Below are 20,566 nucleotides of genomic sequence, written 5' to 3'. Positions count from 1 at the left end.
TGCACCATTGGTTCAGCATACAGAGCTGAAGAGGTCGCATGTGAAAACGAGCAAAGGGGATCGCGTCCGATGCAGCAGTCATAAGACCTAGAATTTCCATGCATAAGGCTACCGAAGGGAATGATTGTGACTGAAGGTTTCGACAAGCTGTAATCAATTTTAGACGTCTCTTGTCTGTTAAAGACAGAGTCATGGACACTGAATCTATCTGGAAACCCAGAAAGGTTACCCTTGTTTGAGGAATCAAAGAACTTTTTAGTAAATTGATCCTCCAACCATGATCTTGAAGAAACAACACAAGTCGATTCGTATGAGACTCTGCTAAATGTAAAGACGGAGCAAGTACCAAGATATCGTCCAAATAAGGAAATACCATAATACCCTGTTCTCTGATTACAGACAGAAGGGCACCGAGAATCTTTGTGAAAATTCTTGGAGCTGTAGCAAGGCCAAACGGTAGAGCCACAAATTGGTAATGCTTGTCTAGAAAAGAGAATCTCAGGAACTGATAATGATCTGGATGAATCGGAATATGCAGATATGCATCCTGTAAATCTATTGTGGACATATAATTCCCTTGCTGAACAAAAGGCAATATAGTCCTTACAGTTACCATCTTGAACGTTGGTATCCTTACATAGCGATTCAATAATTTTAGATCCAGAACTGGTCTGAAGGAATTCTCCTTCTTTGGTACAATGAAGAGATTTGAATAAAACCCCATCCCCTGTTCCGGAACTGGAACTGGCATAATTACTCCAGCCAACTCTAGATCTGAAACACAATTCAGAAATGCTTGAGCTTTCACTGGATTTACTGGGACATGGGAAAGAAAAAATCTCTTTGCAGGAGGTCTCATCTTGAAACCAATTCTGTACCCTTCTGAAACAATGTTCTGAATCCAAAGATTGTGAACAGAATTGATCCAAATTTCTTTGAAAAAACGTAACCTGCCCCCTACCAGCGGAACTGGAATGAGGGCCGTACCTTCATGTGAACTTAGAAGCAGGCTTTGCCTTTCTAGCAGGCTTGGATTTATTCCAGACTGGAGATGGTTTCCAAACTGAAACTGCTCCTGAGGACGAAGGATCAGGCTTTTGTTCTTTGTTGAAACGAAAGGATCGAAAACGATTGTTAGCCCTGTTTTTACCTTTAGACTTTTTATCCTGTGGTAAAAAAGTTCCTTTCCCACCAGTAACAGTTGAAATAATAGAATCCAACTGAGAACCAAATAATTTGTTTCCCTGGAAAGAAATGGAAAGTAGAGTTGATTTAGAAGCCATATCAGCATTCCAAGTCTTAAGCCATAAAGCTCTTCTGGCTAAGATAGCCAGAGACATAAATCTAACATCAACTCTAATAATATCAAAAATGGCATCACAGATGAAATTATTAGCATGCTGGAGAAGAATAATAATATCATGAGAATCACGATTTGTTACTTGTTGCGCTAGAGTTTCCAACCAAAAAGTTGAAGCTGCAGCAACATCAGCCAATGATATAGCAGGTCTAAGAAGATTACCTGAACATAGATAAGCTTTTCTTAGAAAAGATTCAATTTTTCTATCTAAAGGATCCTTAAACGAGGTACCATCTGATGTAGGAATGGTAGTACGTTTAGCAAGGGTAGAAATAGCCCCATCAACTTTAGGGATTTTGTCCCAAAATTCTAACCTGTCAGGCGGAACAGGATATAATTGCTTAAAACGTTTAGAAGGAGTAAATGAATTACCCAATCTATCCCATTCCTTAGCAATTACTGCAGAAATAGCATTAGGAACAGGAAAGACTTCTGGAATAACCGCAGGAGCTTTAAAAACCTTATCTAAACGTATAGAATTAGTATCAAGAGGACTAGAATCCTCTATTTCTAAAGCAATTAGTACTTCTTTAAGTAAAGAGCGAATAAATTCCATCTTAAATAAATATGAAGATTTATCAGCATCAATCTCTGAGACAGAATCCTCTGAACCAGAAGAGTCCAAAGAATCAGAATGATGGTGTTCATTTAAAAATTCATCTGTAGAAAGAGAAGATTTAAAAGACTTTTTACGTTTACTAGAAGGAGAAATAACAGACAAAGCCTTCTTTATGGATTCAGAAACAAAATCTCTTATGTTATCAGGAACATTCTGCACCTTAGATGTTGAGGGAACTGCAACAGGCAATGGTACATCACTAAAGGAAATATTATCTGCATTAACAAGTTTGTCATGACATTTAATACAAACAACAGCTGGAGGAATAGCTACCAAAAGTTTACAGCAGATACACTTAGCTTTGGTAGATCCAGCAGGCAGAGGTTTTCCTGTAGTATCTTCTGGCTCAGATGCAACGTGAGACATCTTGCAATATGTAAGAGAAAAAACAACATATAAAGCAAAATAGATCAAATTCCTTATAAGACAGTTTCAGGAATGGGAAAAAAATGCCAAACATCAAGCTTCTAGCAACCAGAAGCAAATGAAAAAATGAGACTGAAATAATGTGGAGACAAAAGCGACGCCCATATTTTTTGGCGCCAAAAAAGACGCCCACATTATTTGGCGCCTAAATGCTTTTTGCGCCAAAAATGACGCAACATCCGGAACGCCGACATTTTTGGCGCAAAATAACGTCAAAAAATGACGCAACTTCCGGCGACACGTATGACGCCGGAAACGGAAATGAATTTTTGCGCCAAAAAAGTCCGCGCCAAAAATGACGCAATAAAATGAAGCATTTTCAGCCCCCGCGAGCCTAACAGCCCACAGGGAAAAAGTCAAATTTTTGAGGTAAGAAAAAATATGATAATTAAAGCATAATCCCAAATATGAAACTGACTGTCTGGAAATAAGGAAAGTTGAACATTCTGAGTCAAGGCAAATAAATGTTTGAATACATATATTTAGAACTTTATAAATAAAGTGCCCAACCATAGCTTAGAGTGTCACAAAAAATAAGACTTACTTACCCCAGGACACTCATCTACATGTTTGTAGAAAGCCAAACCAGTACTGAAACGAGAATCAGTAGAGGAAATGGTAAATATAAGAGTATATCGTCGATCTGAAAAGGGAGGTAAGAGATGAATCTCTACGACCGATAACAGAGAACCTTATGAAATAGACCCCGTAGAAGGAGATCACTGCATTCAATAGGCAATACTCTCCTCACATCCCTCTGACATTCACTGCACGCTGAGAGGAAAACCGGGCTCCAACTTGCTGCGGAGCGCATATCAACGTAGAATCTAGCACAAACTTACTTCACCACCTCCCTTGGAGGCAAAGTTTGTAAAACTGATTTGTGGGTGTGGTGAGGGGTGTATTTATAGGCATTTTAAGGTTTGGGAAACTTTGCCCCTCCTGGTAGGAATGTATATCCCATACGTCACTAGCTCATGGACTCTTGTTAATTACATGAAAGAAATTGACATCCTCGACTTACAGCATCAATAAGAGAAAGGCTCCTTTTCTTGCAGTCTACCTTCAGTGGACTTAATCAATACTAATCTTACTGGGTTTTTTATTAACCTGGAGTTACGGAACGGAAGCCCCCTCCCAGGAAGCCCCCTCCCAGGAATCCGGGTAATATAGTCCCCTCCAGATCCAAGAATACTGAAAAATTAAACCACTGCATATGAACTTAAATTTGCAACTACATTTTTTTTATATCCATGGAGTGAATGCAGCTCTGCTTAAAGACACATGGGGTCAGAACCTACAGAATTCTTTAGAGGATTGCTGTTAAAAATTTGAAGCTTGCATACTACCAATACTTGGGAGAACCTTCTCTAGACACTCACCATACTCTCCTGGTCCAGTGGCTACGGCAAGTGTTTCAAAAGAAGGTCCACCTGACTTGAAACTTAACCCCAGTAACAGCATATCTGTCAGACAGAAAAATACGTATAATGCCTGTAAAAGAAATATACATAAGTAATATCTCATTACACCATTGAGTAGTATCCTACTGTATCGATTGCCTCATAAAATATCAGCTACTTCTGCAACTGCCCAGACCGACAGTGTGAAAACATCCATAGAGGGAGGAAAGGGCCCCTTCTACACACAGCTCCTTCAGAGTACTAATGAAGATGATATACTGGGCCCATTTCAATTTGTAAACAGAGGACATCTGACTGCAGACACTCAAACTACACAGATTACTTACAAAATTTTGTGCACTACTATATTGTCTTCAGCAAAGCGGCCTCATACTATTAAAGGATTCCAGGCATATGGCTCAACAAACAAGTTTGCCCCTAACCAAGACCTACAACAGATTAGTCAGCCCTTTGCTAATGCGGTCACAGGACATACCACCTTTTCATGGGCTAATTTTATATGTTCAAGCTTGATAGAATCTTATGTGGATCTCTTTATAGTATTTTCTATAAGCGTCTGGAATAATGGTAAACCCATATTAACATGTTGGGATATTTGTTGTGACATACAGTCAGTTCGATCTGCTAACCATAGCATGCCTAAAAACATAATTTATGCTTACCTGATAAATTCCTTTCTTCTGTTGTGTGATCAGTCCACGGGTCATCATTACTTCTGGGATATAACTCCTCCCCAACAGGAAATGCAAGAGGATTCACCCAGCAGAGCTGCATATAGCTCCTCCCCTCTACGTCACTCCCAGTCATTCGACCAAGAATCAACGAGAAAGGAGAAACCAAGGGTGAAGTGGTGACTGGAGTATAATTTAAAAAATATTTACCTGCCTTAAAAAACAGGGCGGGCCGTGGACTGATCACACAACAGAAGAAAGGAATTTATCAGGTAAGCATAAATTATGTTTTCTTCTGTTATGTGTGATCAGTCCACGGGTCATCATTACTTCTGGGATACCAATACCAAAGCAAAAGTACACGGATGACGGGAGGGATAGGCAGGCTCATTATACAGAAGGAACCACTGCCTGAAGAACCTTTCTCCCAAAAATAGCCTCCGAAGAAGCAAAAGTGTCAAATTTGTAAAATTTGGAAAAAGTATGAAGCGAAGACCAAGTTGCAGCCTTGCAAATCTGTTCAACAGAGGCCTCATTCTTAAAGGCCCAAGTGGAAGCCACAGCTCTAGTAGAGTGAGCTGTAATTCTTTCAGGAGGCTGCTGTCCAGCAGTCTCATAGGCTAAACGAATTATGCTACGAAGCCAGAAGGAGAGAGAGGTAGCCGAAGCCTTATGACCTCTCCTCTGACCAGAGTACACGACAAACAGGGAAGACGTTTGTCGAAAATCCTTAGTTGCCTGCAAGTAGAACTTGAGGGCACGAACTACATCCAGATTGTGTAGAAGACGTTCCTTCTTTGAAGAAGGATTCGGGCACAGGGAAGGAACCACGATCTCTTGATTGATGTTCCTGTTAGTGACTACCTTAGGTAAGAACCCAGGTTTAGTACGCAGAACTACCTTATCTGAATGAAAAATCAAATAAGGAGAATCACAATGTAAAGCTGATAACTCAGAGACTCTCCGAGCCGAAGAAATAGCCATTAAAAATAACACTTTCCAAGATAACAACTTTATATCAATGGAATGAAGGGGTTCAAACGGAACTCCTTGTAGAACGTTAAGAACAAGGTTTAGACTCCATGGCGGAGCAACAGTTTTAAACACAGGCTTGATTCTAGCTAAAGCCTGACAAAAGGCCTGGACGTCTGGATTTTCTGACAGACGCCTGTGCAACAAGATGGACAGAGCTGAGATCTGTCCCTTTAATGAACTAGCCGATAAACCCTTTTCTAAACCTTCTTGTAGAAAGGACAATATCCTAGGAATCCTAACCTTACTCCAGGAGTAACCTTTGGATTCGCACCAGTATAGGTATTTACGCCATATCTTATGGTAAATCCTTCTGGTAACAGGCTTCCTAGCCTGTATCAGGGTATCAATAACCGACTCAGAAAAACCACGTTTTGATAAAATCAAGCGTTCAATTTCCAAGCAGTCAGCTTCAGAGAAGTTAGATTTTGATGTTTGAATGGACCCTGTATCAGAAGGTCCTGTCTTAGAGGTAGAGACCAAGGCGGACAGGATGACATGTCCACTAGATCTGCATACCAAGTCCTGCGTGGCCATGCAGGCGCTATTAGAATCACTGATGCTCTCTCCTGTTTGATTTTGGCAATCAATCGAGGAAGCAGCGGGAAGGGTGGAAACACATAAGCCATCCCGAAGTTCCAAGGTGCTGTCAAAGCATCTATCAGAACCGCTCCCGGATCCCTGGATCTGGACCCGTAGCGAGGAAGTTTGGCGTTCTGGCGAGACGCCATGAGATCTATCTCTGGTTTGCCCCAACGTCGAAGTATTTGGGCAAAGACCTCCGGATGAAGTTCCCACTCCCCCGGATGAAAAGTCTGGCGACTCAAGAAATCCGCCTCCCAGTTCTCCACTCCCGGGATGTGGATTGCTGACAGGTGGCAAGAGTGAGACTCTGCCCAGCGAATTATCTTTGATACTTCCATCATTGCTAGGGAGCTTCTTGTCCCTCCTTGATGGTTGATGTAAGCTACAGTCGTGATGTTGTCCGACTGAAACCTGATGAACCCCTGAGTTTTTAACTGGGGCCAAGCCAGAAGGGCATTGAGAACTGCTCTCAATTCCAGAATGTTTATTGGTAGGAGACTTTCCTCCTGATTCCATTGTCCCTGAGCCTTCAGAGAATTCCAGACAGCGCCCCAACCTAGTAGGCTGGCGTCTGTTGTTACAATTGTCCAGTCCGGCCTGCTGAATGGCATCCCCCTGGACAGATGTGGCCGAGAAAGCCACCATAGAAGAGAGTTTCTGGTCTCTTGATCCAGATTCAGAGTAGGGGACAAGTCTGAGTAATCCCCATTCCACTGACTCAGCATGCACAATTGCAGCGGTCTGAGATGTAGACGTGCAAAGGGTACTATGTCCATTGCTGCTACCATTAAGCCGATCACCTCCATGCATTGAGCTACTGACGGGAGTTGAATGGAATGAAGGACACGGCATGCATTTAGAAGCTTTGTTAATCTGTCTTCTGTCAGATAAATCTTCATTTCTACAGAATCTATAAGAGTCCCCAAGAATGGAACGCTTGTGAGAGGAAAGAGAGAACTCTTCTTTTCGTTCACTTTCCATCCATGCGACCTTAGAAATGCCAGAACTAACTCTGTATGAGACTTGGCAGTTTGAAAGCTTGAAGCTTGTATCAGAATGTCGTCTAGGTACGGAGCTACCGAAATTCCTTGCGGTCTTAGTACCGCCAGAAGGGCACCCAGAACCTTTGTGAAGATTCTTGGAGCCGTAGCCAATCCGAATGGAAGAGCTACAAACTGGTAATGCCTGTCTAAGAAGGCAAACCTTAGATACCGGTAATGATCTTTGTGAATAGGTATGTGAAGGTAAGCATCCTTTAAATCCACTGTGGTCATGTACTGACCCTTTTGGATCATGGGTAAGATTGTCCGAATAGTTTCCATTTTGAACGATGGAACTCTTAGGAATTTGTTTAGGATCTTTAAATCCAAGATTGGCCTGAAAATTCCCTCTTTTTTGGGAACCACAAACAGGTTTGAGTAAAACCCTTGTCCTTGTTCCGACCGCGGAACCGGATGGATCACTCCCATTAATGACAGATCTTGTACACAGCGTAGAAACGCTTCTTTCTTTATCTGGTTTGTTGACAACCTTGACAGATGAAATCTCCCTCTTGGGGGAGAGAATTTGAAGTCTAGAAGGTATCCCTGAGATATGATCTCTAGCGCCCAGGGATCCTGAACATCTCTTGCCCAAGCCTGGGCGAAGAGAGAGAGTCTGCCCCCCACTAGATCCGGTCCCGGATCGGGGGCCCTCGATTCATGCTGTCTTAGGGGCAGCAGCAGGTTTCCTGGCCTGCTTGCCCTTGTTCCAGGACTGGTTAGGTTTCCAGCCTTGTCTGTAACGAGCAACAGCTCCTTCCTGTTTTGGTGCAGTGGAAGTTGGTGCTGCTCCTGCTTTGAAATTCCGAAAGGGACGAAAATTAGACTGTCTAGCCTTAGCTTTGGCTTTGTCTTGAGGCAGGGCGTGGCCCTTACCTCCTGTAATGTCAGCGATAATTTCTTTCAAACCGGGCCCAAATAAAGTTTGCCCCTTGAAAGGTATATTAAGTAATTTGGACTTAGAAGTTACATCAGCTGACCAGGATTTTAGCCACAGCGCCCTACGTGCCTGAATGGCGAATCCTGAGTTCTTAGCCGTAAGTTTGGTTAAATGTACTACGGCCTCCGAAATGAATGAATTAGCTAGTTTAAGGACTCTAAGCCTGTCCGTAATGTCGTCCAGCGTAGCTGAACTAAGGTTCTCTTCCAGAGACTCAATCCAAAATGCTGCCGCAGCCGTAATCGGCGCGATGCATGCAAGGGGTTGCAATATAAAACCTTGTTGAACAAACATTTTCTTAAGGTAACCCTCTAATTTTTTATCCATTGGATCTGAAAAAGCACAGCTATCCTCCACCGGGATAGTGGTACGCTTAGCTAAAGTAGAAACTGCTCCCTCCACCTTAGGGACCGTTTGCCATAAGTCCCGTGTGGTGGCGTCTATTGGAAACATCTTTCTAAATATTGGAGGGGGTGAGAACGGCACACCGGGTCTATCCCACTCCTTAGTAACAATTTCAGTTAGTCTCTTAGGTATAGGAAAAACGTCAGTACTCGCCGGTACCGCAAAGTATTTATCCAACCTACACAATTTCTCTGGTATTGCAACAGTGTTACAATCATTAAGAGCCGCTAAAACCTCCCCTAGTAATACACGGAGGTTCTCCAATTTAAATTTAAAATTTGAAATATCTGAATCCAATCTGTTTGGATCAGAACCGTCACCGACAGAATGAAGCTCTCCGTCCTCATGCTCTGCAAGCTGTGACGCAGTATCAGACATGGCTCTAGTATTATCAGCGCACTCTGTTCTCACCCCAGAGTGATCACGCTTGCCTCTTAGTTCTGGTAATTTAGCCAAAACTTCAGTCATAACAGTAGCCATATCTTGTAATGTTATCTGTAATGGCCGCCCAGATGTACTAGGCGCCACAATATCACGCACCTCCCGGGCGGGAGATGCAGGTACTGACACGTGAGGCGAGTTAGTCGGCATAACTCTCCCCTCGCTGTTTGGTGAAATTTGTTCAATTTGTACAGATTGGCTTTTATTTAAAGTAGCATCAATACAGTTAGTACATAAATTTCTATTGGGCTCCACCTTGGCATTGGAACAAATGACACAGGTATCTTCCTCTGAATCAGACATGTTTAACACACTAGCAAATAAACTTGCAACTTGGTTACAATCTTATTTAACAAAAACGTACTGTGCCTCAAAGAAGCACTAAACGATTAAATGACAGTTGAAATAATGAACTGAAAAACAGTTATAGCATCAATCCTTGAAAATAACACAACTTTTAGCAAAGGTTTGTTCCCATTAGTAAAGTAACAATAATTAAATTTGAAACATAAAAATTACAGAGCAACGTCTTTAATCACAGTCAATATATAAGTCTCACAGCTCTGCTGAGAGAATCTACCTCCCTTCAAAGAAGTTTGAAGCCCCCTGAGTTCTGTTAGAGATGAACCGGATCATGCAGGAAATACAAGAGTAACTGACTGGAAATTTTTGATGCGTAGCAAAGAGCGCCAAAAACGGCCCCTCCCCCTCACACAACAGCAGTGAGAGAGAAACGAAACTGTCACAATTAAAACAAGCAACTGCCAAGTGGAAAAATAATGCCCAAACATTTATTCACTCAGTACCTCAGAAAATGCAAACGATTCTACATTCCAGCAAAAACGTTTAACATAATAAATACCTATTAAAAGGTTTAATGTACTTTTAACAGAGTAATTCCAGTGAAATACCATCCCCAGAATACTGAAGTGTAGAGTATACATACATGTCATTATAACGGTATGGCAGGATTTTCTCATCAATTCCATTCAGAAAATAAAAACTGCTACATACCTCAATGCAGATTCATCTGCCCGCTGTCCCCTGATCTGAAGCTTTTACCTCCCTCAGATGGCCGAGAAACAGCAATATGATCTTAACTACTCCGGTTAAAATCATAGTAAAAACTCTGGTAGATTCTTCTTCAAACTCTGCCAGAGAGGCAATAACACGCTCCGGTGCTATTGTAAAATAACAAACTTTTGATTGAAGTTATAAAAACTAAGTATAATCACCATAGTCCTCTCACACATCCTATCTAGTCGTTGGGTGCAAGAGAATGACTGGGAGTGACGTAGAGGGGAGGAGCTATATGCAGCTCTGCTGGGTGAATCCTCTTGCATTTCCTGTTGGGGAGGAGTTATATCCCAGAAGTAATGATGACCCGTGGACTGATCACACATAACAGAAGAAAGGAGCCAATAGTCCAATAAGATAACCGTACCTGCTTCCTCTGGGTGGGGTAAAATTATAGGGACAAAATAAAAGGGTGACGTAATTGGAACGTGACCACTCTAGTCTCATATAATTGGTAATACACATTGGTGTCTGTATGACGTGGCATGGTCACGTAATCATCCTAATTTTAACAATGAACTAGTTATGTTTACTAAAAACGTCATTGCCAACGCGTAACCTATGTCAGATGTATGAGGCTACAATTGGCCATAGTAGTGACAAATAAATGTTGAAAATAACTGATCTTTATATAATTAAATGTGCAGTATTAAATGGTCAATAATGTGATATTGATAAAAAAATAGAATTGATGTAAAAGAACCAGAGAGTGTGTGGATGTACTAAAAAGACATCAAAAAATGTCTGTTAATCTTTACATAAATCGGTGTATATAGTGTCCAGGACAATAGACATTTTTGGAATACCTTAGGTTGTCTACTTTTGCATATGGTATGCCATCATGGGGGTAAATTTTCTTTCCTTGACTGTCATACTGTTTCAAAGGCGACATATGCCCAGAAAATGAAGTAAAAGGGCCGGCCCCATATTTGGGCCTGTAACAACCAGAAATCCCAGAAAACCTATACATGGGGGGCATTGCAGAATATAAATATGGTTGTTTTTATTGCAGTAAGGATTATGTCATTCACACTAAAAAAAGTATGTGCATGCTTGGAAAAAAATATAGTTTCTTAATTTCTGACACTTAAATTTTATTTATATTAAATTATAGTTCATATATAGAAAACAATATATAATAAGTGTCGGTGTACAGAATATGAGAAAGGTAAATTATGGTTGACATATATAAAATTCTAAGTTTTATTTTTACGTTCAGAACTGGGACAATAAAATACTTTTAAATAGTTGGTTACATTTTCAACAGCATCTATATGTCCCTGTATAATATTTATCATCAGAGGTTATTTGGAGTGCACAACCTGAATTTAACTAGGACAAAATAAGTAAATCTGGTTTGTGTGATATAATAAATGACCAGGGTTATTAAAGGGACATAAAACCCAAACTTTTTCTTTCATGATAGAGCATAGGATATTAAACAACTTTATTAGGATATTAAACAACTTTACAATTTACTTCTATTATCAAATGTTCTTAGTTTTGTTGTTATTCTTTGTTGAAAAGCAGGAAGGTAAGTTCAAGAGTGTGCACGTGTCTGCAGCACTATATGGTAGCAGTTTTGTAACAGTGTTATACATTAGCATGAGCACTAGATGGCAACACTATTTCCTGTCATGTAGTGCTCCAGACATGTGCACGCTACCTATCTAGATATCTCTTCAACCACACATAACAAGAGAATTAAAAAAATTTAACAAGAGAAGTAAATTGGAAACGTTTTTAAAATGGTGTTCTCTATCTGAATCATGAAAGAAAAATTTGGGGTTTCATGTTCCTTTAACCCCTTGAGGACTGATGACGGTCCTGAACCGTCATGACTTAAAACAAGCAGGGGAAGCGATCAGAGATCGGTTCCGCTGAAATACCGCTGTTACTATCTGCCAGGCATGAGGCAGATAGTAACAGACAATTATTATGTTTGTGACAGTGTTACAATGTCACTATTGATAAATATTACAAATATATATTTTGAAACAGCAATGTCCTCTACTTGTACTTATAGCCCTATAACTTGCAAAAAAAAAAAAAAAAGCATGTAAACACTGGGTGTTTTTAAACTCAGGACAAAATTTTGAATCTATTTAGCAGTTTTTTTTTCCATTAGCTTTTGTAGATGAATAAAAGATTTTTCAAGTAAAAGTAAAATGACGTTTTTTTTTTTTTTTTTTTTTATTAATTTTTCACCATATTTTTTTTAAAAAAAAAAAAGTAAATTATATGACATGATACAAATAATGGTATGTAAAAAAAAAAAGCCCTTCTTGACCTGGAAAAAAAACAACATAATTTATGCTTACCTGATAAATTTATTTCTCTTGTGATGTATCCAGTCCACAAATCATCCATTACTTGTGGGATATTCTCATTCCCAACAGGAAGTTGCAAAGGACACCCACAGCAGAGCTGTCTATATAGCTCCTCCCCTCACTACCATATCCAGTCATTCGACCGAAAACAAGCAGAGAAAGGGGAAACCATAGGGTGCAGTGGTGACTGTAGTTTAAAATTAAAAAATACCTGCCTTAAAATGACAGGGCGGGCCGTGGACTGGATACACCACAAGAGAAATAAATTTATCAGGTAAGCATCAATTATGTTTTCTCTTGTAAGGTGTATCCAGTCCACGGATCATCCATTACTTGTGGGATACCAATACCAAAGCTAAAGTACACGGATGAAGGGAGGGACAAGGCAGGTACTTAAACGGAAGGTACCACTGCCTGTAAAACCTTTCTCCCAAAAATAGCCTCTGAAGAAGCAAAAGTATCAAATTTGTAGAATTTTGAAAAAATATGAAGCGAAGACCAAGTCGCCGCCTTGGAAATCTGTTCAACAGAAGCCTCATTTTTAAAGGCCCTTGTGGAAGCCACAGCTCTAGTAGAATGAGCTGTAATCCTTTCTGGAGGCTGCTGGCCAGCAGTCTCATAGGCTAAGCGGATTATGCTTCTTAGCCAAAAAGAAAGAGAGGTTGCCGAAGCCTTTTGACCTCTCCTCTGTCCAGAGTAGACAACAAACAAAGCAGATGTTTGACGAAAATCTTAGTAGCTTGTAAGTAAAAACTTTAAAGCACGAACCACATCCAGATTGTGTAATAGACGCTCCTTCTTTGAAGAAGGATTAGGACACAAAGACGGAACAACAATCTCTTGATTGATATTCTTATTAGATACCACCTTAGGTAAAAACCCAGGTTTGGTACGCAGAACTACCTTATCTGCATGGAAGATCAGATAAGGAGAATCACATTGTAAGGCAGATAACTCGGAAACTCTACGAGCCGAGGAAATAGCTACCAAAAAAGGAACTTTCCAAGCTAAAAGTTTGATATCTATGGAATGAAGAGGTTCAAACGGAACCCCCTGAAGAACTTTAAGAACCAAATTGAAGCTCCAAGGTGGAGCAACAGGTTTAAACACAGGCTTGATTCTAACTAAAGCCTGACAAAATGCCTGAACGTCTGGGGCATCCGCCAGACGCTTGTGCAAAAGAATAGATAGCACAGAAATCTGTCCCTTTAAGGAACTAGCTGACAATCTTTTCTCCAATTCTTCTTGGAGAAAAGATAATATCCTGGGAATCCTGACCTTACTCCATGAGTAGCCCTTAGATTCACACCAATAAAGATATTTACGCCATATTTTATGATAGATTTTCCTGGTGACAGGCTTCCGTGCCTGAATCAAGGTATCAATGACTGACTCGGAGAAACCACGCTTTGATAAAATCAAGCGTTCAATCTCCAGGCAGTCAACCTCAGAGAAATTAGATTTTGATGGTTGAAAGGACCTTGAAGTAGAAGGTCCTGTCTCAGCGGCAGAGTCCATGGTGGAAAGGATGACATGTCCACCAGATCTGCATACCAAGTCCTGCGTGGCCACGCAGGCGCTATCAAGATCACCGATGCTCTCTCCTGCTTGACTTTGGCAATCAGACAAGGGAGAAGAGGAAACGGTGGAAACACATAAGCCAGGTTGAAGGACCAAGGCGCTGCTAGAGCATCTATCAGCGTTGCCTTGGGGTCCCTGGACCTGGATCCGTAACAAGGAAGCTTGGCTGGCGAGACGCCATGAGATCCAGTTCTGGTTCGCACCAACGAAGAACCAATTGTGCAAACACCTCCGGATGGAGTTCCCACTCCCCTGGATGAAAAGTCTGACAACTTAGAAAATCCGCCTCCCAGTTCTCTACACCTGGGATATGGATAGCTGATAGGTGGCAAGAGTGAATCTCTGCCCAGCGAATTATCTTTGAGACTTCTAACATCGCTAGGGAACTCCTTGTTCCCCCTTGATGGTTGATGTAAGCCACAGTCGTGATGTTGTCCGACTGAAATCTGATGAACCTCATTGTCGCTAGATGAGGCCAAGCCTGAAGAGCATTGAATATCGCTCTTAGTTCCAGAATGTTTATTGGAAGGAGTGACTCCTCCTGAGTCCACGATCCCTGAGCCTTCAGGGAGTTCCAGACTGCACCCCAACCTAGAAGGCTGGCATCTGTCGTTACAATTGTCCAATCTGGCCTGCGAAAGGTCATACCTTTGGACAGATGGGCCCGGGATAGCCACCAGAGAAGAGAATCCCTGGTCTCTTGGTCCAGATTCAGTAAAGGGGACAAATCTGTGTAATCCCCATTCCACTGACTGAGCATGCATAGTTGCAGCGGTCTGAGATGTAGGCGTGCAATCGGCACTACGTCCATTGCCGCTACCATTAAGCCGATTACTTCAATGCACAGAGCCACCGAAGGGCGAGGAATGGAATAAAGAACACGGCAGTAATTTAGAAGTTTTGATAACCTGGACTCCGTCAGGTAAATTTTCATTTCTACAGAATCTATCAGAGTCTCTAGGAAGGAAACTCTTGTGAGGGGGGATAGAGAACTCTTTTTCTCGTTCACCTTCCACCCATGCGACCTCAGAAATGCCAACACTATGTCCGTATGAGACTTGGCAATTTGAAAGTTTGACGCCTGAATCAGGATGTCGTCTAAATAAGGGGCCACTGCTATGCCCCGTGGCTCTGGTATTGCCTGTCTAGGAAGGCAAACCTGAGAAACCGATGATGATTTTTGTGTATCGGAATGTGCAGATAAGCATCCTTTAAATCCATTGTAGTCATGTATTGACCCTCCTGGATCATGGGTAGGATGGCACGAATAGTCTCCATCTTGAATGATGGAACTCTGAGGAATTTGTTTAAGATCTTTAGATCCAAAATTGGTCTGAAGGTTCCCTCTTTTTTGGGAACCACAAACAGATTTGAGTAAAATCCCTGTCCCTGTTCCTTCTTTGGGACTGGATGGATCACTCCCATAACTAGGAGGTCTTGTACACAGTGTAAGAATGCCTCTTTCTTTATCTGGTTTGCAGATAATTGTGAAAGGTGAAATCTCCCTTTTGGGGGGGGGGAAGCCTTGAAGTCCAGAAGATATCCCTGGGATATAATTTCCAACGCCCAGGGATCCTGGACATCTCTTGCCCAAAGAGCAAAAGTCTGCCCCCTACTAGATCCATTACCGGATAGGGGGCCGTTCCTTCATGCTGTCTTAGAGGCAGCAGCAGGTTTTTTGTCCTGCTTACCCTTGTTCCAGGTCTGGTTAGGTCTCCAGACCGTCTTGGGCTGAGCAAAAGTTCCCTCTTGTTTTGCATTAGAGGAAGTTGATGCCGCACTTGCCTTGAAGTTTCAAAAGGCACGAAAATTAGACTGTTTGGCCCTTGGTTTGGACCTATCCTGAGGAAGGGCATGACCTTTTCCTCCAGTGATATCAGCAATAATCTCCTTCAAACCAGGCCCGAATAGGGTCTGCCCCTTGAAGGGAATGTTAAGCAGCTTAGATTTTGAAGTAACGTCAGCTGACCATGATTTAAGCCATAGCGCTCTGCGCGCCTGGATAGCAAAACCAGAATTCTTAGCCGTTAGTTTAGTCAAATGAACAATGGCATCAGAAACAAAAGAATTGGCTAGCTTAAGTGCTCTAAGCTTGTCAAGTATTTCATCCAATGGAGTCGCTACCTGTAAAGCCTCTTCCAGAGACTCAAACCAGAATGCCGCAGCAGCAGTGACAGGTGCAATGCATGCAAGGGGCTGTAGGATAAAACCTTGTTGAATAAACATTTTCTTAAGGTAACCCTCTAACTTTTTATCCATTGGATCTAAGAAAGCACAACTGTCCTCGACAGGGATAGTAGTACGCTTTGCTAGAGTAGAAACTGCTCCCTCCACCTTAGGAACTGTCTGCCATAAGTCCCGTGTGGTGGCGTCTATTGGAAACATTTTTCTAAAAACAGGAGGGGGAGAGAACGGCACACCTGGTCTATCCCATTCCTTAGTAATAATTTCTGTAAACCTTTTAGGTATTGGAAAAACATCAGTACACACCGGCACTGCATAGTATTTATCCAGTCTACACAATTTATCTGGCACTGCAATTGTATCACAGTCATTCAGAGCAGCTAAAACCTCCCTGAGTAACACGCGGAGGTGTTCAAGCTTAAATTTAAATGTAGAAATATCAGAATCAGGTTGCATCATCTTCCCCGAGTCAGAAATATCACCCACAGAAAGAAGCTCTCCTTCTTCAGCTTCTGCATATTGTGAGGCAGTATCAGACATAGTTCTTAAAGCGTCAGTATGCTCTGTATTTCGTCTAACTCCAGAGCTATCTCGCTTTCCTCTAAATACAGGTAGTCTGGCTAACACCGCTGACAGTGTATTATCCATGACTGCCGCCATGTCTTGTAAAGTAAACGCTATGGGCGCCCTGGATGTACTTGGCGCCATTTGAGCGTGAGTACCTTGAGCGGGAGTCAAAGGATCTGACACGTGGGGAGATTTAGTCGGCATAACTTCCACCTCGTCAGATTCCTCTGGTGATAAATTTTTTAAAAGACAGAATATGATTTTTATTGCTTAAAGTGAAATCAGTACATTTGGTACACATTCTAAGAGGGGGTTCCACCATGGCTTTTAAACATAATGAACAAGGAGTTTCCTCTATGTCAGACATGTTTATACAGACTAGCAATGAGACTAGCAAGCTTGGAAAACACTTTAAATCAAGTTAACAAGCAAATATAAAAAAACGGTACTGTGCCTTTAAGAGAAACAAATTTTGTCAGAATTTGAAAAACAGTGAAAAAAGGCAGTAAATCAAACAAATTTTTTACAGTGTGTATAATAATCTAACAGAGCATTGCACCCACTTGCAAATGGATGATTAACCCCTTAGTTAAAAAACCGGATCAAAAAAACGATAGACGTTTTTTAACAGTCACACCAAACTGCCACAGCCTTACTGTGTGCCTACCTTCCCCAACAAACAATTTTGGAAGCCTAAAAGCCCTTTAGAGATGTCCTGTAGCAGTCAGGGAACTCCTGGATGTCTCAGTCTGTAATAGTTAATGCACAAAAAAGCACTAAACTAGGCCCCTCCCACTCATAGTAACACAGTGGAAAGCCTCAGGGAACTGTTTCTAGGCAAATTTAAGCCAGCCATGTGGAAAAAAACTAGGCCCCAATAAAGTTTTATCACCAAAGTATATATAAAAACGTTTAAACATGCCAGCAAATGTTTTATATTGTAAATATAAAAGAGTTTTACCTCAGAAAGTAAGCATGATACCAGTTGCTATTAAATCACTGTATTCAGGCTTACCTTACATAAATTTGGTATCAGCAGCATTTTCTAGCCTTCATTTCATCTTCTAGAAAAATATTAACTGCACATACCTCATAGCAGGATAACCTGCACGCCATTCCCCCGCTGAAGTTATCTCTCTCTTCAGACATGTGTGAGAACAGCAATGGATCTTAGTTACAACCTGCTAAGATCATAGAAATCCCAGGCAGATTCTTCTTTTTTCCTGCCTGGAACAAAATAGCACAAACTCCGGTACTATTTAAAAATAATAAACTCTTGATTGAAGCAAAATAACAGCTACATTTCACCACTTATCTCTTACTACCTCCAAGCTTGTTGAGAGTTGCAAGAGAATGACTGGATATGGTAGTGAGGGGAGGAGCTATATAGACAGCTCTGCTGTGGGTGTCCTCTTGCAACTTCCTGTTGGGAATGAGAATATCCCACAAGTAATGGATGATCCGTGGACTGGATACACCTTACAAGAGAAATATAAATTTGTATGGGAACATTAAATGAGAGAGGAAAAATTGCAGCTAAACACAAACACCACAAAAGTGTTAAAACAGGAGACATAATACCCTTTTTTCCCTTCTGTTAGGCAGAGAAAGCACGCAATTTTAAACAACTTTCCAACTTATTTATAATATCTAATTTGTTTCGCTCTCATGGAATCCTTTGTTGAAAAGCATACATAGTTAGGCTCAGGAGCTGCTGATTGGTGGCTACACTGATGCCTTATGTTATTGGCTCACCCATGTGTATGGCTTTTTCTTCAAGAAAAGATTTTAAGAGATGGAAGCAAAATAGATAAACGGAAGTAAATTGGAAAGTTGTTTAAAATCGTATTTTCTTTTCTAAATTATGAAAGAAAAATGTTGGGTTGTATGCCCCTTGGGTGGGTGCGTTTTCAAGTGTTTTTGAATCACCAGAGTAATTATCTATATTCATTCTTTCAGTCAGTATGCACTAATAGTATTTATCTCATTGACTGAATAACATATTGATAACTGACATAGTCCAATTAAATGCAATTCCACATCATAGCTTAATAAATACAGACAACTTTTTAAATGTTGTATGAAAGTTTATGTACAAAATATATATCACAACTGAATTAACCAAGCAAACGTCAACTCACTTGGGTACATAATGCCAAAAATAAACTCCCAAAGATTGTTGTTATCTGAGCACTGTACCCCACGTTTAGTTAATCTCTCACTAAAAAGAACTAGGGGGAAGATTTTTCAGCCTCAGAGGAATTCCCTTCCTGTTGTTGCTGCTGCATTTCTTCCAGCATATTTTTCAGGTTCATCTCGAGCAAGGGATCGCGCGTCTCTGTTTCTGTTGACTTCGATGGTCGAATCTACAAAACAGGAAAAGGCTGTATGTTTTTCTTTATCAACAATACATTTTTATTCCATTCCTTAACTCTCTGACTTGATAACTGGCTTTGTACGGAAATCAGCCAATGCTGCCATGATCATGCAAATTAATCATAGCTTTCCTTGTGACTTAATACAATACGCATCCCCCTAGTCTAGATAATCCACATCAGTTTCTAACATTTTTTTAGTCATTTAGTTTTTAGTGACATTAAAAAAAAAAACCCATATACATCCACACCACGAGGAATCCTTGATTCTATTTGTTTTTCTAAATAAAAAAGGATTCAAAAAAAAAAAAAGATAACTTTTAGACAACATAAATATACTTCCAACTAAAAAATATATTAAATTCTCATTTTTCCACACCTATAAGAAAGCACAAACATTATAATATAAAGATGAATGTTACTGAGTTGAGATTAAAAAATGTAAAAAGAAAGTGCATAAAATGATAAAGTGATCATTTTAATATTACAAGGAAAAGTGACACACATGAAACAAAGGATACAATGATATATTTAAATTATGCAATACTACATAAGAAAGGTTGAAGTTCTGAGGCAGATTACTATAAAAAAAGATTGTCACACACATTTTCGTTTTGCCATCACTGCCTTTCCTTGTTAAAGTTGTAAAAACCAGACAAGATGAAGAATTCTGTATTAGCATTATACCAGCAAAAAATCAGTTGCGCCAACCCCACCAAACAAACAATTGCATTAAAAGGACATGAAACCCCAAAAAATTACTTTCATGATACAGATAGAGAATACAATTTTAAACAACTTTCCAATTTACTTCTATTATCTAATTTGCTTCATTCTCTTGGTATCCTTTGTTGAAAATCATATCTAGATAGGCCCAGGAGCTTGGAGCTAACTGCTGATTGGTGGTTGAACTTTCCCATTTTCATTGGCCTACAAATGTGTTCAGCTAGCTCCCAGGAGTTCATTGCTCCTTCTTCAATAAAAGATACCAAGATAATGAAGAAAAATAGATAACAGAAGTAAATTGGAAAGTTGTTTAAAATTGTATTCTCTATCTGAATCATGGAAGAAAAATGTTGGGTTTCATGTCCCTTTAAGGTAAAAGTAATTTTAAATACTTTTTGTGCCTGTGTCTCAGGAGTTATTTAGCTTGTTAAAGGGACATGAAACCCCCAAAAAATCTTACATGATTCAGATAGAGAATACAATTTTAAACAACTTTCTAATTTACTTCTATTATCTAATTTGTTTAATTCTCTTGGTATCATTTGTTGAAGGAGCAGAAATGCACTACTGGTTTCTAACTGAACACATGGGTGAGCCAATGATAATCGTTATATTTCTGCAACCATCAATCAGCAGCTAGAACCTAGGTTCTTTGCTGCTCCTGAGCTTTCCTAGATAGACCTTTCAGCAAAGAATAACAAGAGAAGGAAGCAAATTAAAAAATAGAAGTAAATGGGAAAGTTGTTTAAAATTGTATGCTCTGTCTAAATCATGAAAGAAAAA

At 40.4% G+C, this 20,566-nt stretch overlaps 1 protein-coding gene across 1 annotated transcript in view; it reads right to left on the bottom strand.

Moving 5' to 3' along the window:
* Positions 1-18,748: 18,748 nt before the first annotated feature.
* MRPS23 (mitochondrial ribosomal protein S23) overlaps positions 18,749-20,566 on the bottom strand; it is a 51,617-nt gene continuing 49,799 nt past the window's right edge. The window contains exon 5 of the mRNA XM_053697016.1: positions 18,749-19,048. Within this exon, the coding sequence (XP_053552991.1) occupies positions 18,914-19,048 (135 nt within the window). The 3' untranslated portion in view covers positions 18,749-18,913. The remainder of the gene's footprint in view (positions 19,049-20,566) is intronic.

This window comes from Bombina bombina, unplaced genomic scaffold (assembly GCF_027579735.1).
Source record: "Bombina bombina isolate aBomBom1 unplaced genomic scaffold, aBomBom1.pri scaffold_866, whole genome shotgun sequence".
In the NCBI taxonomy this organism is placed as follows: Eukaryota; Metazoa; Chordata; class Amphibia; order Anura; family Bombinatoridae; genus Bombina; species Bombina bombina.
This window is presented reverse-complemented; position numbering and strand designations above follow the sequence as displayed.